The sequence below is a fragment of the Sorex fumeus genome, unplaced genomic scaffold (genome assembly GCF_029834395.1).
Source record: "Sorex fumeus unplaced genomic scaffold, SorFum_2.1 ptg000020l, whole genome shotgun sequence".
Lineage (NCBI taxonomy): Eukaryota > Metazoa > Chordata > Mammalia > Eulipotyphla > Soricidae > Sorex > Sorex fumeus.
In genome coordinates this window covers 12214286-12235270 of record NW_026606077.1, presented here as the reverse complement: position 1 = coordinate 12235270, position 20985 = coordinate 12214286, and the positions used below count along the sequence as shown (strand labels likewise).

The 20985-nt window shown below is 44.7% G+C and overlaps 1 protein-coding gene across 20 annotated transcripts in view; it reads left to right on the top strand.

Annotated features, from left to right (window-relative positions):
* KCNMA1 (potassium calcium-activated channel subfamily M alpha 1) overlaps positions 1-20985 on the top strand; it is a 771897-nt gene that overhangs the window by 435410 nt on the left and 315502 nt on the right. For all 20 annotated transcript variants that reach the window (XM_056113556.1, XM_056113555.1, XM_056113550.1 and 17 more), the window contains exons 4-5: positions 1699-1792; positions 2632-2743. In XM_056113556.1, the coding sequence (XP_055969531.1) occupies positions 1699-1792; positions 2632-2743 (206 nt within the window). The remainder of the gene's footprint in view (positions 1-1698; positions 1793-2631; positions 2744-20985) is intronic.

The following is a 20985-nucleotide window of genomic DNA, read 5'->3' as shown; positions in this document are numbered from 1 at the left end:
GACAACTTCAGACATTTTAAGTTTGGTTCTTGAAATAGAACAAAATGCCATCATGGTCTGGAAACTGCAGAAGGGTCACTTATACACTCTGTATGGATTTTCCTTTTATTTTAAGGTAATACCTGTGTAAGTGAGCAGTGATAGGCTGTGATGTGTAGCTTCTTTTATTCCCACCTCCTTTCAGCATTGGACAAACTCCATCCTCTCTCTCCTTCCACTTTCTTAGTTTAGCAAAAACCCAGCAATTGTCATTTTTTAAAGAATAGCTGTCTTTCAGTGTTTGTTTTTTGCTCAATTGGCTTAGTTATTAAATGCAAATATAGATGACTCTTCCTGCCTGTCTGGAAGTTTCTACACATATTTGTGATTTGGAAGATGACATGAAGGGCATGTTTGACTTGTAATAAAGACGAAGAATGAATAAACCCAGTGCATGTAATCTGTGGAAAAATCCCACAGCCTGACCCACCATACCTCTCTCCCTAAGAGCCCCATATTCTCCGACTGCCTGTTGAATAACCAAGCATTCTCCTTACAGAAGTACCACTATACTAACTGGTATCCCATATGGTGATTTCCAAAGTGGTGCTATTGGAAGCCTTCCATCCTGCACTTTTCAAGCTACCCTTCTCCAGGAACCCAGGGACCATACTGCTTCCCATGGGGAAAATATTTTGCTTTATCCCTACGCCCTCCCCTTTCCCTCACCTCACCTTCCTGTCTCCTTGCTTACTGATAACAATGTACTCTGAATTTTCATTCACAGCTTTGGGATGCTTATGAGGCTTTTCTGCTTCCCACCCTGCCCAAACCTTGGGACTTTTCAGACTCTGATCCTCTGATCAGTTTGGCCCGGGAAAGCACATGGAAGCCATGTACCAGTTTGTATAGTAGTACCCTTTTCAACTGTCAACTCTTGAACATAGCAGAGTATGCTCGGGGTTCGCATTGGCTGCTTAACACACACAAAGCCAATTAACTGCATGCCAAAAGACAAACCAAAAAAAAAATTAACCCTTAGAGTACTGCTTCAACATTTTGATTTAATAACCTTGAATTTGACTAGTTGAACAATGCTTCCTCCCCGAGATCCGATTGCTTCACCCAAAGTTCTTATTTGCTTGGTCTAGCCAGAACATCAACCAGGATCCTCTCTTCCACAGCTTTCCTGAGATGCTTCTGGGTCCTTTAAAGATTAATCAACTGATGACTTGACCAAAGGTCCTAAACACAGCCTCTGTGCTTAATTGAAAATGTGCTCCTCTTCCAAGGCACTATAGAGGGTGTGAGTAATTGTTTTTGGCTCTGCTACTTACATGTCCTCTAAAAGAAAGAAGTCAGTTCTTTAAGGGTTAATAATATAAACTGAAGAATTTAGTGGTCTCTCCTGCTTGTCCTTCCTCCAAAGTCTCTGCATGATCCTCTTCAGATTCTTAGCTCAAGTTGAATGACAACCTAAAAAAATAACGCACACCTAAGCAATTACAAACAACAAGGAACCAAAGACTGAATGGTTGAATGGAAGACTCCCTTGGCAATGCTTGCTTGAATATCACTGGGGGGTAGGAAGACCAAATGTTTTATTTGGGGGGACATTCATTTTGTCCTCTACCCTGAGCCCAGCCAAGGTACCACCTGGCAGAAGACTTGATACTGCTTTTCATTTACCACCTGCTTTTTCTTCTTCCTGTCTAATAGCCCAATAGAATCCTGCCAGAATTTCTACAAAGATTTCACATTACAGATCGACATGGCTTTCAACGTCTTCTTCCTTCTCTACTTTGGCTTGCGGGTAAGTTTCCACTACACCACTTCATACCATGACGGGTGTTTTTTAACCTTCTCCAACAGGCAAGTTGATGTCTAGGGTTCCCCGGGAAACAACAGACCTGCTTTCTTTCAGTCTGTGAGGAGGCCTTTCCTTAGCTGAGCACTTTCTAAAGAGCATGTTAATTTTGTTCCAAGAAGGAGAAGCATTTATTGTAGTAACTATTATATCTCTGCAAGTTAACTGTTTCTCATCCTTCTGTGTACTTATGAGTGCATTGTTCCCTTAACTATAGAAACAAAAAGATTTCTGCTCTTAAAAATACGTTTATCAGTGCCACTTAGCCGAATTGCAATGGAACACTTTTGAGGATCATCCTCAAGTGTGTTGATGGGCAGAATGTGGGGCTTAGGGGATTTTTTTCTAGTCCCGTTATGAAGAGAAAAATATGTAATGTGCATTATAGAGGTGTGTGGGTGTGTGCTTACACACATATTCATGAATGAACTCATGCATGCATGCCTTGTTTTATATTACTAGTTACAATGTTTACACTAGAGAGCATAATAGAGGTGAGATTACTCAATAACCCCAATGATGCTATTGGAAAGCAGGGGGAAATACAGCACCTGATCTTTTTCCAAAGCTAACATGACATGTAGTCATTCTTTAGAAATGCCTCCATGTCAAAATTCTAAGGCCAGAATAGCATGTGATTGACATAGTTATGAGAAGAACATAATATCTCCCTTCAGAGTACTAGAGACACAAATAAACTCGCGTTCTCTCTGGTAAAGGAGTTTTGTGTGAATGCTGGCTCCATGCTTCTCATTTTATTTCTCTCTTCTTTTTCCTTCCCCCAGTTTATTGCAGCCAATGATAAGCTGTGGTTCTGGCTGGAAGTGAACTCTGTAGTAGATTTCTTCACAGTTCCCCCGGTATTTGTGTCTGTGTACTTAAACAGAAGCTGGCTTGGTAAGTCCATCTCTCTTCCTTCTTCTCATTTGTCTGGACAAGGATTATAGAGTCGAGGGTGGGTCTGAAGATTGGGCTGTCCCCACAGAAAAATCCTGTATCTTCATGGTGATAACACTTGCTTGGAGTTTAGAAGTTGCTGGTGACACTTCTCTTTGAAGCACTAGCCATGAAGGACTTGCACAGTTAATACTTGAAGTAATGCAGTTTTATCACTGTTGAAGCTAGATCATCACTAACATGCCTGAAACTTGGAACAGGACTAAGGGATAAAAGGCCCAAGGGGACAAGGCCTGTTTTTCAAGTAGTTGGCCCAGGTGCCTCAGAAGGTTTGCCTAAAAGAATTCATTTCTATGTCCTTCTTAGTTTTGTGACAAGTGAACTCTACATTCTTTTTTTTTCTTTCATTTTTAAAATTAAATCACTGTGAACTACAAAATTGCAGTTACTCATGATTGAATCTGAGGATGCAATGTTCTAAGACCAATTCCTTCACCAGTGTCTACTTCCCTCCGTCTGTATCCCCAGTTTCCCTCCCATCCACCCCTAGCTTGCCTCTACTGCAAGCCCATTTTCCTTTTTCCCTTTACAATACTGTTACTGACAGGGTGTCGTGCATATTGCTTCACCTCCTTTCAGCACGCAGTCCTTTTCTGGAGTGACCACTTCCCTCTATCCTTGTCATGGTCATCTCCTCCCTAACTGATCCCCTCTACCCACCCGCAGTATCTGTTCCCACTAAGGACCAGTTCTCCAGCTCTTCATTTATATTGGCTTTCAGCATTAGATATTCCCCTACTATGTTTCTTTATATCCTGCATATGAGCGAGATCATTTTTTGTCTGTCCCTCTACCTTAGTGCGCTACTCTCCAGATCCACCCATGTGGCATTCTTTATTGTGTTATTTATCATTATACAATTTTTGTTATTAAAAAGAGTAGGGCATAATGAGGGCAAACTTCTTCAGTAATTGATTTCACATGAAGGAGACTGGGTTTTCTTCCCTTGTGAAAGGAAGAGTGTTCACAAGGGCCAGTTCACAGGCCATTTTCTGTTTCAGGTCTATGACAAGGGGATGGGGAAGGTAACTCTCTGAGAGGACAGACTTGGCAGCCAGAGGCTTATAGGCATAGTCGAGAGGGTCACTTGGCTTCGTTGAGTAATTTTCTCAGCATGATTCTATGCTTCGTGCTCTCTTGGGGAAGAAGGGAGGCTGAAACAGGAGTTGGAGAACTATTTGTGGGCATCTTCTGTCTTTATTTTTAGAATTTCTTTGGCTTAATCTACTTGCTTTTCAAAGAAATATATGTGTATATATATGCACAGTATAAACATTTGAAGATAAATAAAGAAAATCTCTCTTCCCTCTGCATCTGTCACTTTCCCCTTGGGGTATTCAGCATTAAAGACTTTCTATCATGCTCACTGCTCCCTCCAAGCAGGCGTGGATGTGCTCATAGAAGAGTGTGTCTGAAGTAGTGGTCTGTCTACAAAGTCATTTTTGTAAATTAGACTGCAGTTTTGTTTTCTTTAATTTTTTTTTGTTTTGGGGGGCCACACAAGGCTGTGCTCAGGCTTATTTCTGGTCCTGTGCTCAGGGATCACTCCTGCTGGGCTTGGGGGATCATATGGAGTGCTGAGGATTGAATCTGGTTCCATTGCGTACAAGGCAAATGTCCTACCTGCTGTACTATTTCTCTGGCCCTACAATTTGGTATTTTTACTAGTAGAATATGGTCATTTATTTGGGCTGGAGTGATAGCACAGCGGGTAGGGCGTTCGCCTTACAAGCGGCCAACATGGCCGACCCGAGTTCGAATCCTCCGCCCCTCTCGGAGAGCCCGGCAAGCTACCGAGAGTATTCGATATGCCAGACACAGTAACAACAAAGTCTCCAATGGAGACGTTACTGGGCCCGCTCGAGCAAATCGACGATCAACGGGAGGGCCTTTACCTTTACCTTTTAATTGCAAAAAAAATCCACAAAGTTCCATACACTGTACTAGTTTATTTATTTGTATTTTGTTGGTTATGGGCACCACTCCTGATAGTGTTGGATGCCATCCAGATCACACCTGGTGATGCTGGAGGAGGCGTATCAATTCTGACCATTGAGCTCTGGACCTTGTATACCCTAGGTATGTGCTCTACCTCTTAAGGAAAGTTTCTGGCCCGTGTTTCCAGATTATTCTGTTGGAGTGCCTGATAAGAGTTTTCTTCCACTATATAGGAACAGAGTTTTAATAAGTATTCTCATCCATGTATCTGTATAGTTCTATTTCTCTAGATCCAGTTTCCTGGAATAGATTTGCTAGTTCAAAGGATATGTTGTACTTTAGTTTCTACAGATATTTATGGGTAACATTCCAAAAATACTCTGTCAAGATTGTTCCACTCACAATATGGTTTGCTGTCCTTGTTAGCACTGTGAATTTCTATGCCTAGTATCAAGTATTTAAAAATAAACAGCTTATATATATATTCATAATCACATAGTGCCTCTCTGTGTGTGCATTCTGTTTTAAAGGGTTCTATTTTCTACTTGGTTTCTCATTAGAATCGTATTTACTTGCTCAATGAAAAATTTTCCATCCTTGATCTGATATCTGCTTGCTTAAATTAAGTTTTCAGGCTAGCCTGATGCCTCACAGACATTTTGTGTATCACAGACATACACAAAACTGAGAATTGTTCTGAGGTCACCTACAAATACTCTGATGTGCAGAATCCTGGTGGTCTCCTTTTAGCTCTCAACTAACTTTGTGATCTGGGAGATTCACTTTTCTTCTGTCAGTCTGTTGCTTTATATTTGTGAAGGCTGGGTTAAATGATATCTAAGGAACTTTTAGTTCAGAGTTTCTGAAAGAAGCATCATTAATGGCAAATTTAGGGACCTAAATTGTTGGAGAGACCTGAGAAGCTAGGGAAATTGCCTCACCACACTCAGTTTAAATTATGTATAAGCAATGTATTGACTCTCTTTGTAAATCATTCCTACTCTTCCCCCTGGCTTTGGGACCCACCCAGTGGTTCCCAGTGGTTGTTGGGAGCTGCTTCCAGGTTAAGGTGTCACTTTTAGTCTAGCTCAGGTTCTGTGTGGTACCAAGAAGTGGACTCACACATACAAGGCAAGTACTGTATCATTGAGTCGCCATTTTGCACTGAAGAGTTCACCATGCTTCCAAAAAAAAGAACTCTAACGAAGAGAGAAGAGAGGAATGGATGGAGAGAGAAAGGGACAGAAATAAAGAGAGAGCAGGAAAGAGAGGAAAACAGGAAGTAAAGGAAAACAAGAGGAAGGAAAAAAAGGTAAGTCTGCCTTTCTGGTCACTCTGTGCATATGAACAGCCACTCTGCTTTTCTGACCCCTCAGTTTTCCCATTTGAATAATAGAAGATTCACACTCATCATCTCTTTTTAAAAATTTTTATTGGTGAAACACCACGAGGTACAGTTGTATATTTACAGATTTTTGTGCTTGGGTTTCAGTTATACAATGAACAAGTACCCATCCCTCCACCAGTGCTCATTCTCCACCCCCACCAATCCCAGTATCCCTCCCACCCCCCAACCCCCGTTCCACCCTGCCTCTGTGGCAGGGCACTCCCTTTTGTTCTCTCTCTCCTTTTCGGTGCTGTCACACTCAACTTCTGACACTCATTCTTGATGAATCTGAACTTTATTTAAATTTTTTTGTTATAACCCTGTGATTTACCACTGACATTATTTATAATACAGTTGTTTCAGACATTCAGTGTTCCAACACCAGTGTCCCCAGTTTCCCACCCCCCCCCCCCACACACACACAGCCTGCCCCTTTGCTGGCACAAACAAATTTACAATGTTGTTTGCCTCAACACAAAGGCAAATGGTCATACCATAACTTAGATCAATCAGAGTCAATTTGTAGTAATTGTTATATCTCACAATGATGTTATTAACGTCACTAACTGAGGCTCTGCTGTGCTGATTGGTGCTAGCTGAGCCTCTGTGTTCAGGCTCACTGAGCTTGGTGGGCTTCTGCAATTTTCTCATCAGATTTGCTGTAATCCTACTGGGCAGATAATACTATGAAAATGCAGCCGTGCTGTCCAGGAGCTTCAGACCTGGACAATTTTGTGGCTTGGTAGTTTGATGAGGTCTGTAGGAGGATGTCAAATGTGGCTTTTTGGACCTTCAGACAGAACTGGAAATATGCCCGCCCCCATTCTGAAAAGGCCCAGAGTTCTTAACTCAAGGGGAAGTGAATCTGAATTTTAAGTCACTTTGCATTCACTCATGCTGCCTTGTGATGAAGATAATTGAGGCCCCCACCCTGATGTAGTAGAAATATCCCCACTCCCTGCAACAAATAGATGTCAGCTCACGAGAGAACACAGAGCCTCTCCACGAGTGAAATATTTCATAGTGCATTCTAGTGTAAGAAACTATTTTCATCTGTGCCATTTCTGTGGATTCCTTAATCCTGCCATGTGAGTTGTGTTCTGATAGAGTAAAAGTCAGCTAAAATAGAAACGGGGGGTGGGGGGAAGGAAAAGAAAGAGTAATGAAATATACCTTTGAATCTGCACCAGTTTCTCTTCAAAGAAATATCATCTACATGTGATTCTAGTTGGACATAATGGAACCATCTTCATAAGCAGCTACTTTGTGTCGGACATAATTCCAAATAATCAGATAAACAATATTAAATAAAATAGAAAAGTGTCAGTCTGGGGAATTAGCTCAGTGTACCAGAACACATGCATTGTATGCAGGAAGCTGTGAGTGCAATCCATAGCACATATGGTCCCCTGAGCACCACCAGGAGTGACCCCAGACCAGAACCAATCCTTGGCCACCATCAGATATGGCTTCCAAAACAAACTAAAATAAACACACAAAATATACAAGTTTCCTGCCCTCTGACAGTACCATGTAAAGAGAGAAGGGAAGAACCAATTAAGTAAGACTAGTAAACAAGTAAATTAGGTTATGCTCAGAAGCTAAGTTCTGTGAAAACCGGAAACACAGCGACCTGCTTTTGGGTCCTGAGATCCACACCAACAGCAACATACTACCTCTCTCCTCATGGAAGGAGAAAACAGCTTTAGTGCAATGCTTTTGGATCTTGGGTAACTGACCCCTTACGTAAGATCCTCAACTGGCATACCTCTGGTGAAAGAGAATTCGGTATAATAATATTTTACGGAGGCTCCTATATTTGATTTGATATGTGGATTATTATACCATGAGATAATAATTATACCATGAGCTTCCGGAGGAAAAATGAACAGCCCCTTGAGGTCTCACAATAGAATCAAAGGAGTTATTCCTTTAGTTGGGACATTCTGAAAGTGTGTCCTGCCTGACTGAGGTCTAGAATCGGACACAGGACCTGTCATCAACCCTGTTCTCTAGCTCCCGCTCCCAGGACCCTGCTTCTGTCACTAGCTTTGTAGGACTAAAAGGTAGAACAACTCCCCAAACCCACGTTCCTCTTCCCAAAGTGCACCATGGCACATCAGTGTTCTCATCAACAGATGCTGCATGTCAGGTAACAGTGCTCCTACTCACTTTCTTGCATATCTTCATGCATTTGCTAGTGTACTACTAATAAGAGCTCAAACTTACTCTGCTTTTATTATGTGCCGGGCACTTTGATCAGCCATTTACCTACTAGCACTTACTTACTCCTCACAGCAATTCAAGGGGAAAATTATTTTTCTTCTCTCCTTTTGACAAACAAGAAAACCGGAGGCTCAGAGAGCTTAACCTCCCTTGGGGATGGATTGAGCTACACCTGGGGATTATCAGAGGTCACTCCTGGCTCAGGAGTGACCCCTGGCAATGCTGTAGAGACCAGATGTGGTGCCAGAGATTCAAACATGATTGCATGCAAGACAAGTGCCTTATCTCTTTTCTATTCTCTGGCCCATGAACTTGACTAAGGTCACATGGCCCACAGTAGTGAAGGGTTTTTTTTTTTTTCCTGCAGAGCTAGACTGACTTTATAGCCATATTCTTTTAAAAATTATTATTATTGGGGTGGGCTGGAGTCATAGCACAGCGGTTGGGCATTTGTCTTGCACACGACCAACATGGCCGACCTGAGTTCAATTCCACTGCCCCTTTTGGAGAGCCCGGCAAGCTACTGAGAGTATCTCGGCCGCACGGCAAAGCCTGGCAAGCTACCCGTGACATATTCAATATGCCAAACACAGTAACAACAAGTCTCACAATGGAGATGTTACTGGGCCCGCTCAAGCAAATCGATGAACAACGGGAGGACAGTGCAGTGATATTATTGGGATGACAAGGTTACAGGAGTGACCCTGCTTATGCTTGTGGTGTACAAAGTTACTCCACCATTACCGAAGTGCCAGACCCACGACCATGAGACTGATATAGACCCATGGTCCTTATGTCACTTCTAGCTTGCCACACCCCTCTCTTCCCCCAGCTCTCCCTCCCCTCTTCACCAATGCCTGCCCTGCCCCCATCCCACCCCACCCCACCCCACCCCACCCCACCCCCGATCTTTGTAACCTCCATTCAGTGGTTGAAATCCAAGAGTTTGTTTTCAGTGGCTATTATAGAATCATATCCTGATACTGCTCCTTTGCCTTTTTTTCTCCCCAAATAAGCTATAACCTCCAAATTTCCTTTATAGACTTTCTGAGGTGAAGTAACCTTGGTTCCAGGTTTAAAATTGAAATCGGTGCCTCCCCCCCCACCCCCGGGTGACTTTGTGGAGAGGAGATGCATGGCCACTTTTTCCTGCTTCACCTCTGCCACTCCAGGACCAGCAGGGAAGGCTCGGACTGACAAAGTCTGTGATGAGCCCCTTCACAGCACGGACCAGGAGTCCCACCAGCCTCACTTAGGTAGCCACCAAACCACACCTGACGTTCACTTGTCCTTCTTGGCACGGGAGTTAATCCCCACCACCTGATTTTTCAGGAAGCTGTGGGCTCAGGATGGAGTGAGGAATTACTGTTTGCAGGAAAAGAAAGCCAGTCCAAGACCTTACCTGGGTCTTCTGGTTCCTTGTCTTTCTCACAGAAAAGAATTTCATGAGATGAGCAAGATGAAGAGTGAAGTCACTGTCACTGTCACTGTCCTCCCGTTGTTCATTGATTTGCTCAAGCGGGCCCAGTAACATTGTGAGACTTGTTACTTTGTTTGGCATATCAAATACGTTACAGGGAGCTTGCCAGGCTTTGCTATGCAGGCGAGATACTCACGGTAGCTTGCCAGGCTCTCCGAGAGGGGTGGAGGAATTGAACTCGGGTCGGCCATGTCAGCCTCATGCATGGCAAATGTCCTATCCGCTGAAGAGTGAAGTAAAAACATATTTTATTTGAAGGCTTTGGGGAAAGGGACGGAAGTGGGGGGTGGGTGGAAATACTTAAGAGAGAACATGGGCTTCTCCAAAGGTGGAGAGTCCTAGTACACATCTCAGGAGGAGAGATGCGGGCAACACGTGTACTTGGTTATCACATGTACTTGACAATGTGGACACAAACAGAACATGGGCTAGGGCAGCATACATGCACGCTTACTTTATTCAAGTTGGCTCTTACAAGGTTGTTCCCAAGCTGCTCCATGTAGGGCTGGAGTGATAGCACAGCGGGTAGGGCATTTGCCTTGCATGCAGCCGAGCCGGGTTCCTCCGACCCTCTCAGGGAGCCTGACAAACTACCGAGAGTATCCTGCCCGCACAGCAGAGCCTGGCAAGCTCCCCATCACGTATTCGATATGCCAAAAACAGTAACAACAAGTCTCACAATGAAGACGTTACTGGCGCCCACTTGAGCAAATCGATGAACAATGGGAGGACAGTGCTACAGTGCCCCATGTGGGTTTCTACCTGGGTAAAATTCCATCCCTAGGCTTGTTGCCCAGAGGGTAGAGTTGGGATGTGGTTGATGGTCTTCTTTGAAATTCCTTTCCTGGCCTTTTTTCCTGCTGGAACTTCTCTCAGAGCAGGGTCACCTTGTCTGGATCTTTTGAGGCCAGATAAGCCAGATGTAGGTTTTATCGGGCCTTCTTTCCTGTGTTTACAAGGTGGGATTTTTGGAGCCTTGAAGCTGTTGGTTTTATTACTTCTTAGGAATCCCATTGCCATAGGGGGCCCTTTCCTATCTACCTGTCTACATCAAAACCACAGGCTGACTGGAGAAAGTACAGGGTGTAAAGCCAGTTCACAACTCAGCTGGAAGCCTGGGCACCTGCTGCAATTCGATCACTCAGTTAAGTTTGAGGACCAGGCTGGGAAAGACTGAGTTGACTTTGCTGATTTGGGTCGGCCCCTCTCCATCTCCTTGTACTCACAGAGGCCTTAATTCAGGCAGGCAGGGAAGGGAAGTGGTCTTAGCTCCGACACACCCCCCCATGTCTTCTTGCTCCTGCCACCTTCCTTGCCCACCTCTGGTGGTAGCCAGGGGATCACAGAAACATGTCAAGCTAACATGGAGTCTTCTGAGATCCAGCGTATGGGGACCACATGAGAACCAGACTTAGCTTCACCTGGGAGAGAATCTGTGGGCTTCTGTACACCTCAGCCAATAGAGCGGAGTGAGTCAAAGCCAAGTTTCACGCACTGTCACCTCCAGTCATGTCTGGGCACAGCTGAGGTGAATTTGGTGACTAACCCTGTACCTCGTGAAGGACACTGCTTTACTGGCTGATGCCTCAGTTTTCTCACCTGATGCACAGACACTGCAACGAGTCCCGGCTTCTCTTCCTAACCTGTTTATGGCTCACGGAAGCGCAGGGCCAAGAGAACCAACGTAAGGGAACGGGTGTGAGGACATCCGTGCTGGCAGAGCGGCACGTTGCTGCTTATTTTAATTCTTCATCCCACACACCAGCCTCTCCCTTTTCGTTTCCCTCCCAAAATCCTGCTCCTGCGGCCCTGAAATAAATGTACCTTGAAAGGAGAGATGCATTTTAATTTGAGATTAGAATAACACGACGTGGGGAGGGTTGTCTGCAGTGTGCGCCTTGTTCTTTTCAGGGAACGCTGTCTCTCCGCTAGGCCCATGCCCTGTCCCTCCTCTCACTGTGTGAGGCGCCTTTGAGACAGGCTGAGAACAAGTGCTAAGTCACTTCCTGACAGTCGACTCACGGTTTTCACTGGGCACCTACTGTGTGCGCCAGACCGAGACAAGAGGTACTAGACTTGACCACCCTCTTTCTTATTTTTACTGTGATTCCCAACATTACTGCTCCTTCTGTGACCAGTGCAGTCAGGGTGTGGTGAGGAACTGGCTATGGAACCGTAGTCTAAAGCTGTGAACCTGGTTATCTAGCCTAGTGGTTTTTCAACTACTACCCAGCTCTTGGTACAATTCACAGAAATTCCCTGCTGGTCCACAAAAAACAATCCTGCCACTTAACACAAGGCTCATGTGGCTCTATATAAAAGGCAGAAAGGCATGGGGGCTGGAGTGCAGGATGGTGGGTAGGGTGTTTGCCTTGCATGCAGTGTTATGTGTTTGATCTCTAGCACACTATATGGTCCCCTGAACCCGCCAGGAATGATCCCTGAGTGCAGAGCCAGGAGTAAGTCCTGAGCACTGCAGGATAGATAGGCAATAGTATCTAAGTATAGACATCAACACAAGTATATATCTAGAGATGTATACACATGTAGAGAGATCTATATAGAAATAAAAGTCATCTCTCCCATCCTTCACATCTTCCCTCTCATCTCTCTCATCTCCTCTCCTCTTCCCTTCCTCCTCTCCATCTCCATCCTCACTCTTTCCCAATCCTCCCTTTCCCTGCCTTCCCCTCTCTTACTTTTCCCATTTTCTTTCCTTTTCTCCATCTCTTTGCTTTCTTCTTTCAACTGATGACTAATAGACAGATGAACCTGTAACTGTAGTCATCTCTTTTGTTTTATCTGAAGGTAACAGCCAGCAATGCTCAGGGCTTCCTCTTGGCTCTGTGCTCAGGGATCACTTTAGGTGGGGCTCAGGGCACCGTATGGGATGCTCAGGATTGAACCCAGGTCGGCCATCTGCAAGGCAAGTGCTCTACCCACTGTACTAGCTTTCCAGCCTATTAATCTGTCTTAGATCACATTACCCTCAGATCCTAGGGCTGGAGCGATAGCAAGGGCTGGAGCGATAGCACAGCATAGAGCATTTGCCTTGTGCGCAGCCAGCCTGACTGAGCTGGGTTCGATTCCTCTGCCCCTCTCGGAGAACCTGGCAAGCTACCGAGAGTATCTCGCCCACACGGCAAAACCTGGCAAGTTACCCGTGACGTATTCGATATGCCAAACACAGTAACAACAAGTCTCAAAATGGAGACATTACTGGGCCCGCTCAAGTAAAATTGATGAACAACGGGAGGACAGTGACAGATATACAGACCTTCAGATCCCAGTGTCCTGTCCATGGAGCTGTAGCAACCTAGAGACATGCCTATGCCCTGCTCCAAAGCGTTGTGCCTGTAGAGCTCGTGCTTCCTGTTCTGGGAGTTGACCCAGGAGTACAGGGAGAAGATGAGAGGTACCCATGCCAGATGAGTCTGACAGTCATGATACTTTCTCAGCATCTTTCCAAGGCAAGTCTGGCATCAGAACCACTTCCCCTTTCACCAATCAGTGGTTCTGGAATCCAACCTCAGAGTCCCTGTTTTCTAAATAGGGCATAAGACGTTAGGGTCATTTCTTTTCTTGCAGGGTAACCCCACAACAGGCAGGGGAATCAAAATCAAGATCTTAGGTTGGTCTCTGCGCTGGATGCGAGTAATTTTTCTTTCAGTGCCCCAGTGCTAGTACTTTTCAGTGCATTGAGATTATGAGAATAAAAATGCAAAAAGGATGTTTAGATCAAGAATGGAGCAGCCCATTGGGGTAGCCTTGGGACACAGCCTTGACTCGCAGTGTCCCCTGTTGCCTAGTTTCCTTGCCCCCCACTCCAGCCTCCTGCCCTGGGTGCAGCCTTCTCCCACTGAGGTTTAGCTCTCAGACCACCATGGATGCTCACCCAACCTCCAGCCTGCAGTGATTCCTTGTTGCCTTTGTTTCCTTTGCTGTTATATTCAGTGCTAGAAATCCAGCACAGACTTTTGATTCTGTCAGTTTGAATGTACTTTTTCTTGGTAAGAGTTTAACAAGGACCTTGACCCTCTATTTGGGAAGAGGGGGGGGGGGGGGCTTCCAGCAGTGCTCATTGTGATTCTCTACCACCCCAACTAGGCAGTTCAGTCAAGTCCTGTGGTTTCAGGGCAGAGCTTCCCAGGGTTGCCCAGGATTGCTCTGCTGGTGCATGGGGAGCTCGAGGGTCAGAGTTGGAGGTGCTGTCAGGTGATGTGGTGATCCAGCTCAATTTCCCTGGCTCCTGTCCTCCCTCCCTCCCTCCCTCCGTCCCTCCCTCCCTCCCTCCCTCCGTCCCTCCCTCCCTCCCTCCCTCTTTTCTTTCTTTCTTTCTTTCTTTCTTTCTTTCTTTCTTTCTTTCCTTCCTTCCTTCCTTCTTTCTTTCTTTCTTTCTTTCTTTCTTTCTTTCTTTCTCTTTCTTTCTCTCTTTTTTCTCTCTCTTTCTCTCTCTCACTCTTGCTTGCTTACCTGGAACATAGTTTGCACTTATTGAATAAAGAACCTTCTTCCAATAGTGATAATCAGAACCAATTATCTGATTTCTTCTTAAGATCATACCCTGGATTCAACACCTGAAAGTCATTAGCTGAGCTAGTATTCACAGAAATCTTGTGAGAAAATATGTCCAAGCTGGGTTTAAAATGTAGAAAGTGTAGGTTTGGGAGTTATATGACTTTCCCAGTAGGCATGGTGAGATTCAGCCAACACTGGAGCCCATCCTTTACCAACAACCAAGTTCCTGACCCAGCAGCACTGGGACACTTGTTAAAACTAAAGGTTCTTTGAAACCAATCCAACCCACTGAATCAGAAACTGAGTTAGATCTTTAGGGATGAAGGTTGTTGGGGCGGGAGGTTTTGTCTCATCCAGTGGTACTTGGGTTGTTCCTGTCTCTATGTTTAGGAGCTATTCCTGGTGGTACTCGGGGACCAGGGACCATGCACAGTGTCTGTGATCAAATCTTGGGTCAGTGCTTTGAAGTCTTTGAGCGTCACCTAATTTTAAGAACCATTATTCTAGTCTATGCTGGGATGATTCTCAAATATGACTGTTTGTTAGCATCTCCTGGAGAACTTTTTAAACTCATAATGTGCAGGTGGAGCCTCCAACCAATAAACTAGCTGTGGTGGGGGTGGGGACCAACGTAGACTCAGCATTTATTAACTTACTTCAGTTATACCTAAATTACAGGAAGGGGAAGAACCATGTGCATTTCTCTTCTCACTGTGAATGCTCTTTGGTCCAGGCAGTGCGCTCTAAACTGCACAGTGCAGACGGAGCACCCGGAAACCTCGAGCAACTATTCTGGTTTCAGACGGCACCAAAGACTCTGCTCTTATTCAGCCGGGGCTGTGTCTGCTTCCTATCCAGAAAGCAAACTTGAAGTCCCAGGTTTTCCAGTCTGGATGCTGGCCAGTGTGGCAGCCGCTAGTCATGTTTGATTCCGTTTAGATAAATCAGAATAGCTGGGGTTTTGATCTGGAGAGATAGCTCAATGGGCTGTATGCAGAGGCCCAGGTTTGATCCTTGGCCTTTATGGTCTCCTGAGAACCACTGGGAGTGAATCTGATGGAGCACTGAGCTGGTTGTAGGCCCTACGCATCACTGGTCTGCCTCTCACCCTCCAAAAAGGGAGAAAAGAAAAGAAAAAGCCCTTTAGCTTTCCAGACATAGCAGTGACATTTCAAGTCCTCAGTATCCCATGAGACTGGTGTTGGACAAATATGTAACATTTCTGCCACCATAGAAAGTCCTGTTGGGACTTGCTCCTGTACTCCTCCAGAATAGATTTTTTTTTGTTATTTTGGTTTTTTTTTGGTTTGGGGCAACGCCTGGTACTGCTCAGGGCTTGCTCCTGGCTCTGCACTCCTGGACCACCCCTGGCAGGGCTCATGGGGTGCCAGGGATCAAACTCGGGTTGGCTGTGTGCAAGGCAATCCCTGCTACTGTAGTATTGCTCTCTCCGCCCCCACCCCACACCCCAGAATGGGATTCTCGTGATAGAAAGCACTGAGATATCGCATCTTTTACATTTCTGAGTCAGATTCTGGAATACAGCAAAAGCTCAACACATCTTTATTGTAGCGGCGTGTTTTGTAAAAGGATAAAAGTTAAACATTTAAAAGAAATCAACATAGATGATTAGATGTGAACCTAATCCTTTCTGGCAACATTACTGCACTGTGAGAACCAGACCTCCCCACCACCCGAGCCCAAATCGAATAAAATGAACTTCAGGCCTCAATAGGAACACCAGGCCCTGACTGGGCTATAGCGACTTCCCCAGGATCTGCAGCGGAAGAGACTCTGAAAGGAAAGTTCTCTGCCGCCCCCTACAGGACAATGCTGGAGTTGCTGTAAGAGCAGGAGGGACTGGAGATACATGGGCTGGGTCTCCAAATGGGCATTTTGTGTCAGCAGAGGACAGGTAAGGGATAAGCTCAGTTTGCATCCCCCAAAGGCATCTGATTGCTGGACTGGTCTCCAACACATTGACCTTGAGTCCCCCTTGTCTTCACCCTCCAGGGATGCCCAAGATCTGGCTCTGAGAGTCATCTGCTTTATAACCCGAGGCAGCTGGGCCATCAGTACTTATGTCTGGATATGTCTGAAAGCCAAAAGCCGGACCTTCAGCTAGGGCATCTGAATATTCCTAAAGCTGAAATCTCAGTCTAAACTTTCAGTAGTCTGTGGTTTTACTTGAAATCATTGTGAAACTAATAAGCGTGGTTTCCCTTCTAAAGGTAGGGAAAACAGAAAGAGAATTGTTTCTATAATGGAAGCAAATTTAGGCTGTGTTCCTACAGTGAGTGTACGTGTCCAGTGTGTGCACATGCACAATATATAATCATCTCAGGTACCTAAGCAGCCTATGGGACAGGTGTCATACTTTGCCCTGTTTTGCAGATGGGCAAACAGAAGTCGCGAAAAGTTCAGTGAATTTCTGAGAGTTATGTAGTAAGTAAAGGTCAGAGCCAGGCTTTAGACCAAGTCTGTCCTCAAGAACCATGCTCTCTGGCTCAATATGGAGTCAATTATCCAGCTGGAATAGCTACACATTAGAGATTGTGCTCATTCTCCAGCTCTGATAGCCAAACTACTACTGCTGCTGCTGCTACTACTACTACTACTACTACTACTACTACTACTACTACTACATCATCATCATCATCTTCTTCTTCTTCTTCTTCTTCTTCTCCTCCTCCTCCTCCTCCTCCTCCTCCTCCTCCTCCTCCTCCGTCTCCTTCTCCTCCCCCTCCCCTCCCCTCCTCCTTCTCCTCCTCCTTCTCCTCCTCCTCCTCCTCCTCCTCCTTCTCCTTCTTCTTCTGAAATGGAAGGGAACTTGGAAATATTTATGAAGGGAAATTGATACTGGTGGTGGGATTGATGCTGCAATATTGTATGTATGTCTAAAAATCAACTATGAATAACTTTACAAATCACAGTGCTTTAATAAAAGTTTAGATATTCTTCCTTTTATGTTAACTAGCACATCTTAGTTTGTGGTTGCTTCGTTTGCAGTATGGTATCATATTGTATCATGCATCTGATTGATGCAAATTTATAAAATATAGCTGAAAAAAAAGCCAAACCTAACTTAGTGGGTTGTTCATTTGGATCAAATAGCAAGACTTTCTCCTTACTCCAGGCCCTGACAAAAGACTAACTACAGAGAGAATGTTGTGGTGTCCTTAAAAGGAAAAATAATGTTGCAAATAAGTTCAGATATTTTCTAAAAACTCATTCATTTCAAAAATGGTGGGGGCAGGTTCCTGAGCAGTGTTCAGGGGGCTCGGAGGCCGCTCCTGGCAATGACGGCACCTGGGCCAGTGGTTCAGTGCTGCGGCTGCTTGCTCTGAAGTGCCTGGACCATTGGGGCCAGTTAGTGGTGTTTGGGGCTCCAGGGCTACACCACCGATGTTCAGAAGGCCCCGCGGTGCTAGGGATCTACTGTGCCAGGCCTGAATCCATGCCATGTAACCCAGGGATCTACTGCACCAGGTACCTGGATCCATGCTGTGTAACCTAAGGGATTTTTGCACCTGGGCTGGATGCATGCCTTGTAGCTTTGTAATGCTGTACTATCTCTCTGGTCTCCAAACAACTCTTTTTTTTCAGATTTGATTTTTTCCACTTAAAAAAATATGGCTCCTCTACCACCTGTGTGTGATAGAAATTTTGATGGTGATCTATCAACTCAGTAAATAGATCAAGAACAATGGTTCAAAGTGCTTAAGTGATGTTCTCATAAACTTTTTAGAGCTTATTAGAAATACAGTCAACTGAAGAATCCATAAACCTTAAATTTTGTTCCATTTTCCTCTTCCAAGCTTTGTAGTTTATTCTACACAAGTAGCCAACTAAATAAAAAGAATTCATATTACCACTGCTGGTCCATCTTGATGAGCTATGGGCCCTATTCTTAGCTCTACATTAATTTTGGTGGCTGTGGGGTTGGGGGTGGGGATGGCAGCTGGGGCTCAATAGCACCATGCCTCTTGGGGAAAGCATTAAGACTGCATTGTGGCTGCAAGTGGTGAGAGAAATGAGCTCCTTAGGCTCCGTGTCTGTGAGAGGAACCCGAAGAAAGCCACCCCAGCCAAGCAGAAAACATCTCAAAGTTGAGATGCTTTTTCAGGGAGCTGATTGCTTTTCCGGTAGCTGCTGCAGCTGACTCTGCTTTTAAGAAAAATGATTCCCTCTAAGAGACTTCCACTTGTGTTCCCTCACTATTGCCTTGTCTGGCTGAGCTTTAACTAAGCTGCCCTCTGTAGGTAGCGCTTCTCAGTCCTCATTGACTTGCAAAGTTCTGTTCCAGGCCAAATTGAGACTAACTTCTTCAAATGAATGTCTTCAAGGAGCATGTTCAGCCATAAGTTCTATATTGCCAAAGCCTAGCCGGCAGGCAATACTTCATCTGGGAGTTATTGGAACAGACTTCTCAATAACCTAAACCTCCGGGACTAGACGTATATTTACCTTTGCATCATCTTCAAGAAAGAGATGCCATGATTCTCTCTATGAGACCAGGGCCATGATGAATTGGCCGGGCTGGCAGATCTGGCGGGGAGAAAGTGAACACCAGGAAGGCACCCCTTACTCAAGTGAACACCTATTGTGCCAGCTGTCATTACCAAAAGTGTCCCCACAGAGTGGGAAAACAGATCTGGCCTTCTCATTTAGGAGCAGGAGAGATTGTAGAGACTGTAAGCCACTTCGCGGCCGCGCGACATCCTATTATGACATCTTATTATCTCATTCCTACCTTGGACAAACTGGCAGGCTACCAAATGTAGCCTGCCCACACAGCAGAGTCCGGCAAACTCCCCGTGGCGTACCCAATATGCCAAATACCAGTAAAAATGATGGGTCTCATTCTCCTAAAGAGCCTTGAATATAATCTAAGGGCTAGGATGAAGGAGACGTTACTGGGGCCTGCTCGAGGCAATCGACGATTAATAGGATGATTTGTGATTGTGATTTGATTGTGTAAGCCACTTGCCTTGACTGTGCCCAACCTGGGTTCAATCCCCAGTACCCCGGAGGATCCCCTGAACCCCCCGGAGTGATCCCGGGGTGCAGAGCCAGGAGGAAGCCCCTGAACACTGTCAAGTGTGACCCAGAACCCAAACACAAAAAAAGATGTGCTGGTTTAATTGAGTGGGTTTTTGATAAGGTAAAATAATAGCTACAGAGGCATGCATAGGAAAATCAGGGGGAGGAAGTTGGCCAGCCCAGATCAAAGCAGATAACATTTATTTTAAAAGGAAGCAGGTTCTTCCTTGTGCAGTGCTACTAAGGCATATTCTACAGGTCAGCTACTCAGCTAAGGCCTCATTTGAAATTCTGTCCTATCCTTTAGCCACTTTGGTGAGTGGAGCTGAGGAATTTGGTTCAGTAGATTATCCAAGTGACTCTTGGATAATTTGTATGCTAATGTATACAGTAGATAAACCTAACATAGTATTGTGGATTATAACTTGCTTGGCATGATCATACAATAACTTGGGGAACTTTGTTTTTTCCCTTTTTAAGAAGAGTTTTATTTTAGTCATTGTAATTTACATCACTTATGAAGCTTTGAAACTTCCTCTTAGCTAGACTACATTATGTGTCAGGTATGTCAGAATTGCTAGGGCAGAATTTAGCCACCAGAGTGCCGTAAAGTTGCTTTTATAGTTAGTAATTCCAATGAGCATCCAGGGTAGCTCACAAATTAGGAACACCTGAATACCTGAGGAATTTCAAGAAATAAAAACAAAAAAAATTTCAATACTTCCCACATCTCTTGCATCAGACACCCAGATTATTGCTTTGGGACATGAACCGAACATTCCAAATTCTAGTGGCTATATTGCTATTTTCTAGAGATTTAGCACACTGTAGTTGGTATCAAATTCTCTTGAAAGAAAGTAGAAACAGATTTCTAGGGCCCTCACCCAGTTTCAGATTCTGGGCATGTGAGATGGAGTTCGAGATTTGCCTCATAAGTTCCCAGGTGATGGCCAATCCTGCGGGAGGCTGAATTTGAATGTTGGTGGTGATGGCCATGCGAGCTCCCAAGAGTCTCAAAAGTAAACTTTGCTAATTTTGTGAACTTTGTTGATATAAACCCTTTGTCAGTAAGTTTTTGAAATTCAAGTGTGAATCATTTACATCTTGAGATACACTCTGCAAATTATATTCTATATTATAATTTCACCTTTAACACAAGAGTCCCATTGAGAAAAATTTCTGATCTTGCTAAAGAATTCCCTCCAAGAGTAGTACAGTGAGTTATAAGTTAAGGGTGAGGTCTAGTGTGTATTAGTCATTAATACTTTCTCCAGAGTGCTTTGTGTTTATACCTCTTGCTAAACCCTTTGGAAAGTGTTGACTCATTAAATGGTATGTTGGAGATTGGAGATTTAGAATGGAGAGGGAAGGAGGAAGGTCATAGACCTCCAACTTATTCTTTTCTTAATCAGGCACCGTGATTTACAAGGTTGTTCCTAATAGAGTTTCAGGCATACAGTGTTCCAATAACCAATTCCACCACCAGTGTTAACTTCTCTCTACCAATGTCCCTGTTTTGCCTACCATCCCTCAGCCTGTCTCCTGGTTTCCCTACCATCCCCCAGCCTATATCTTGTTAAAGACACAATT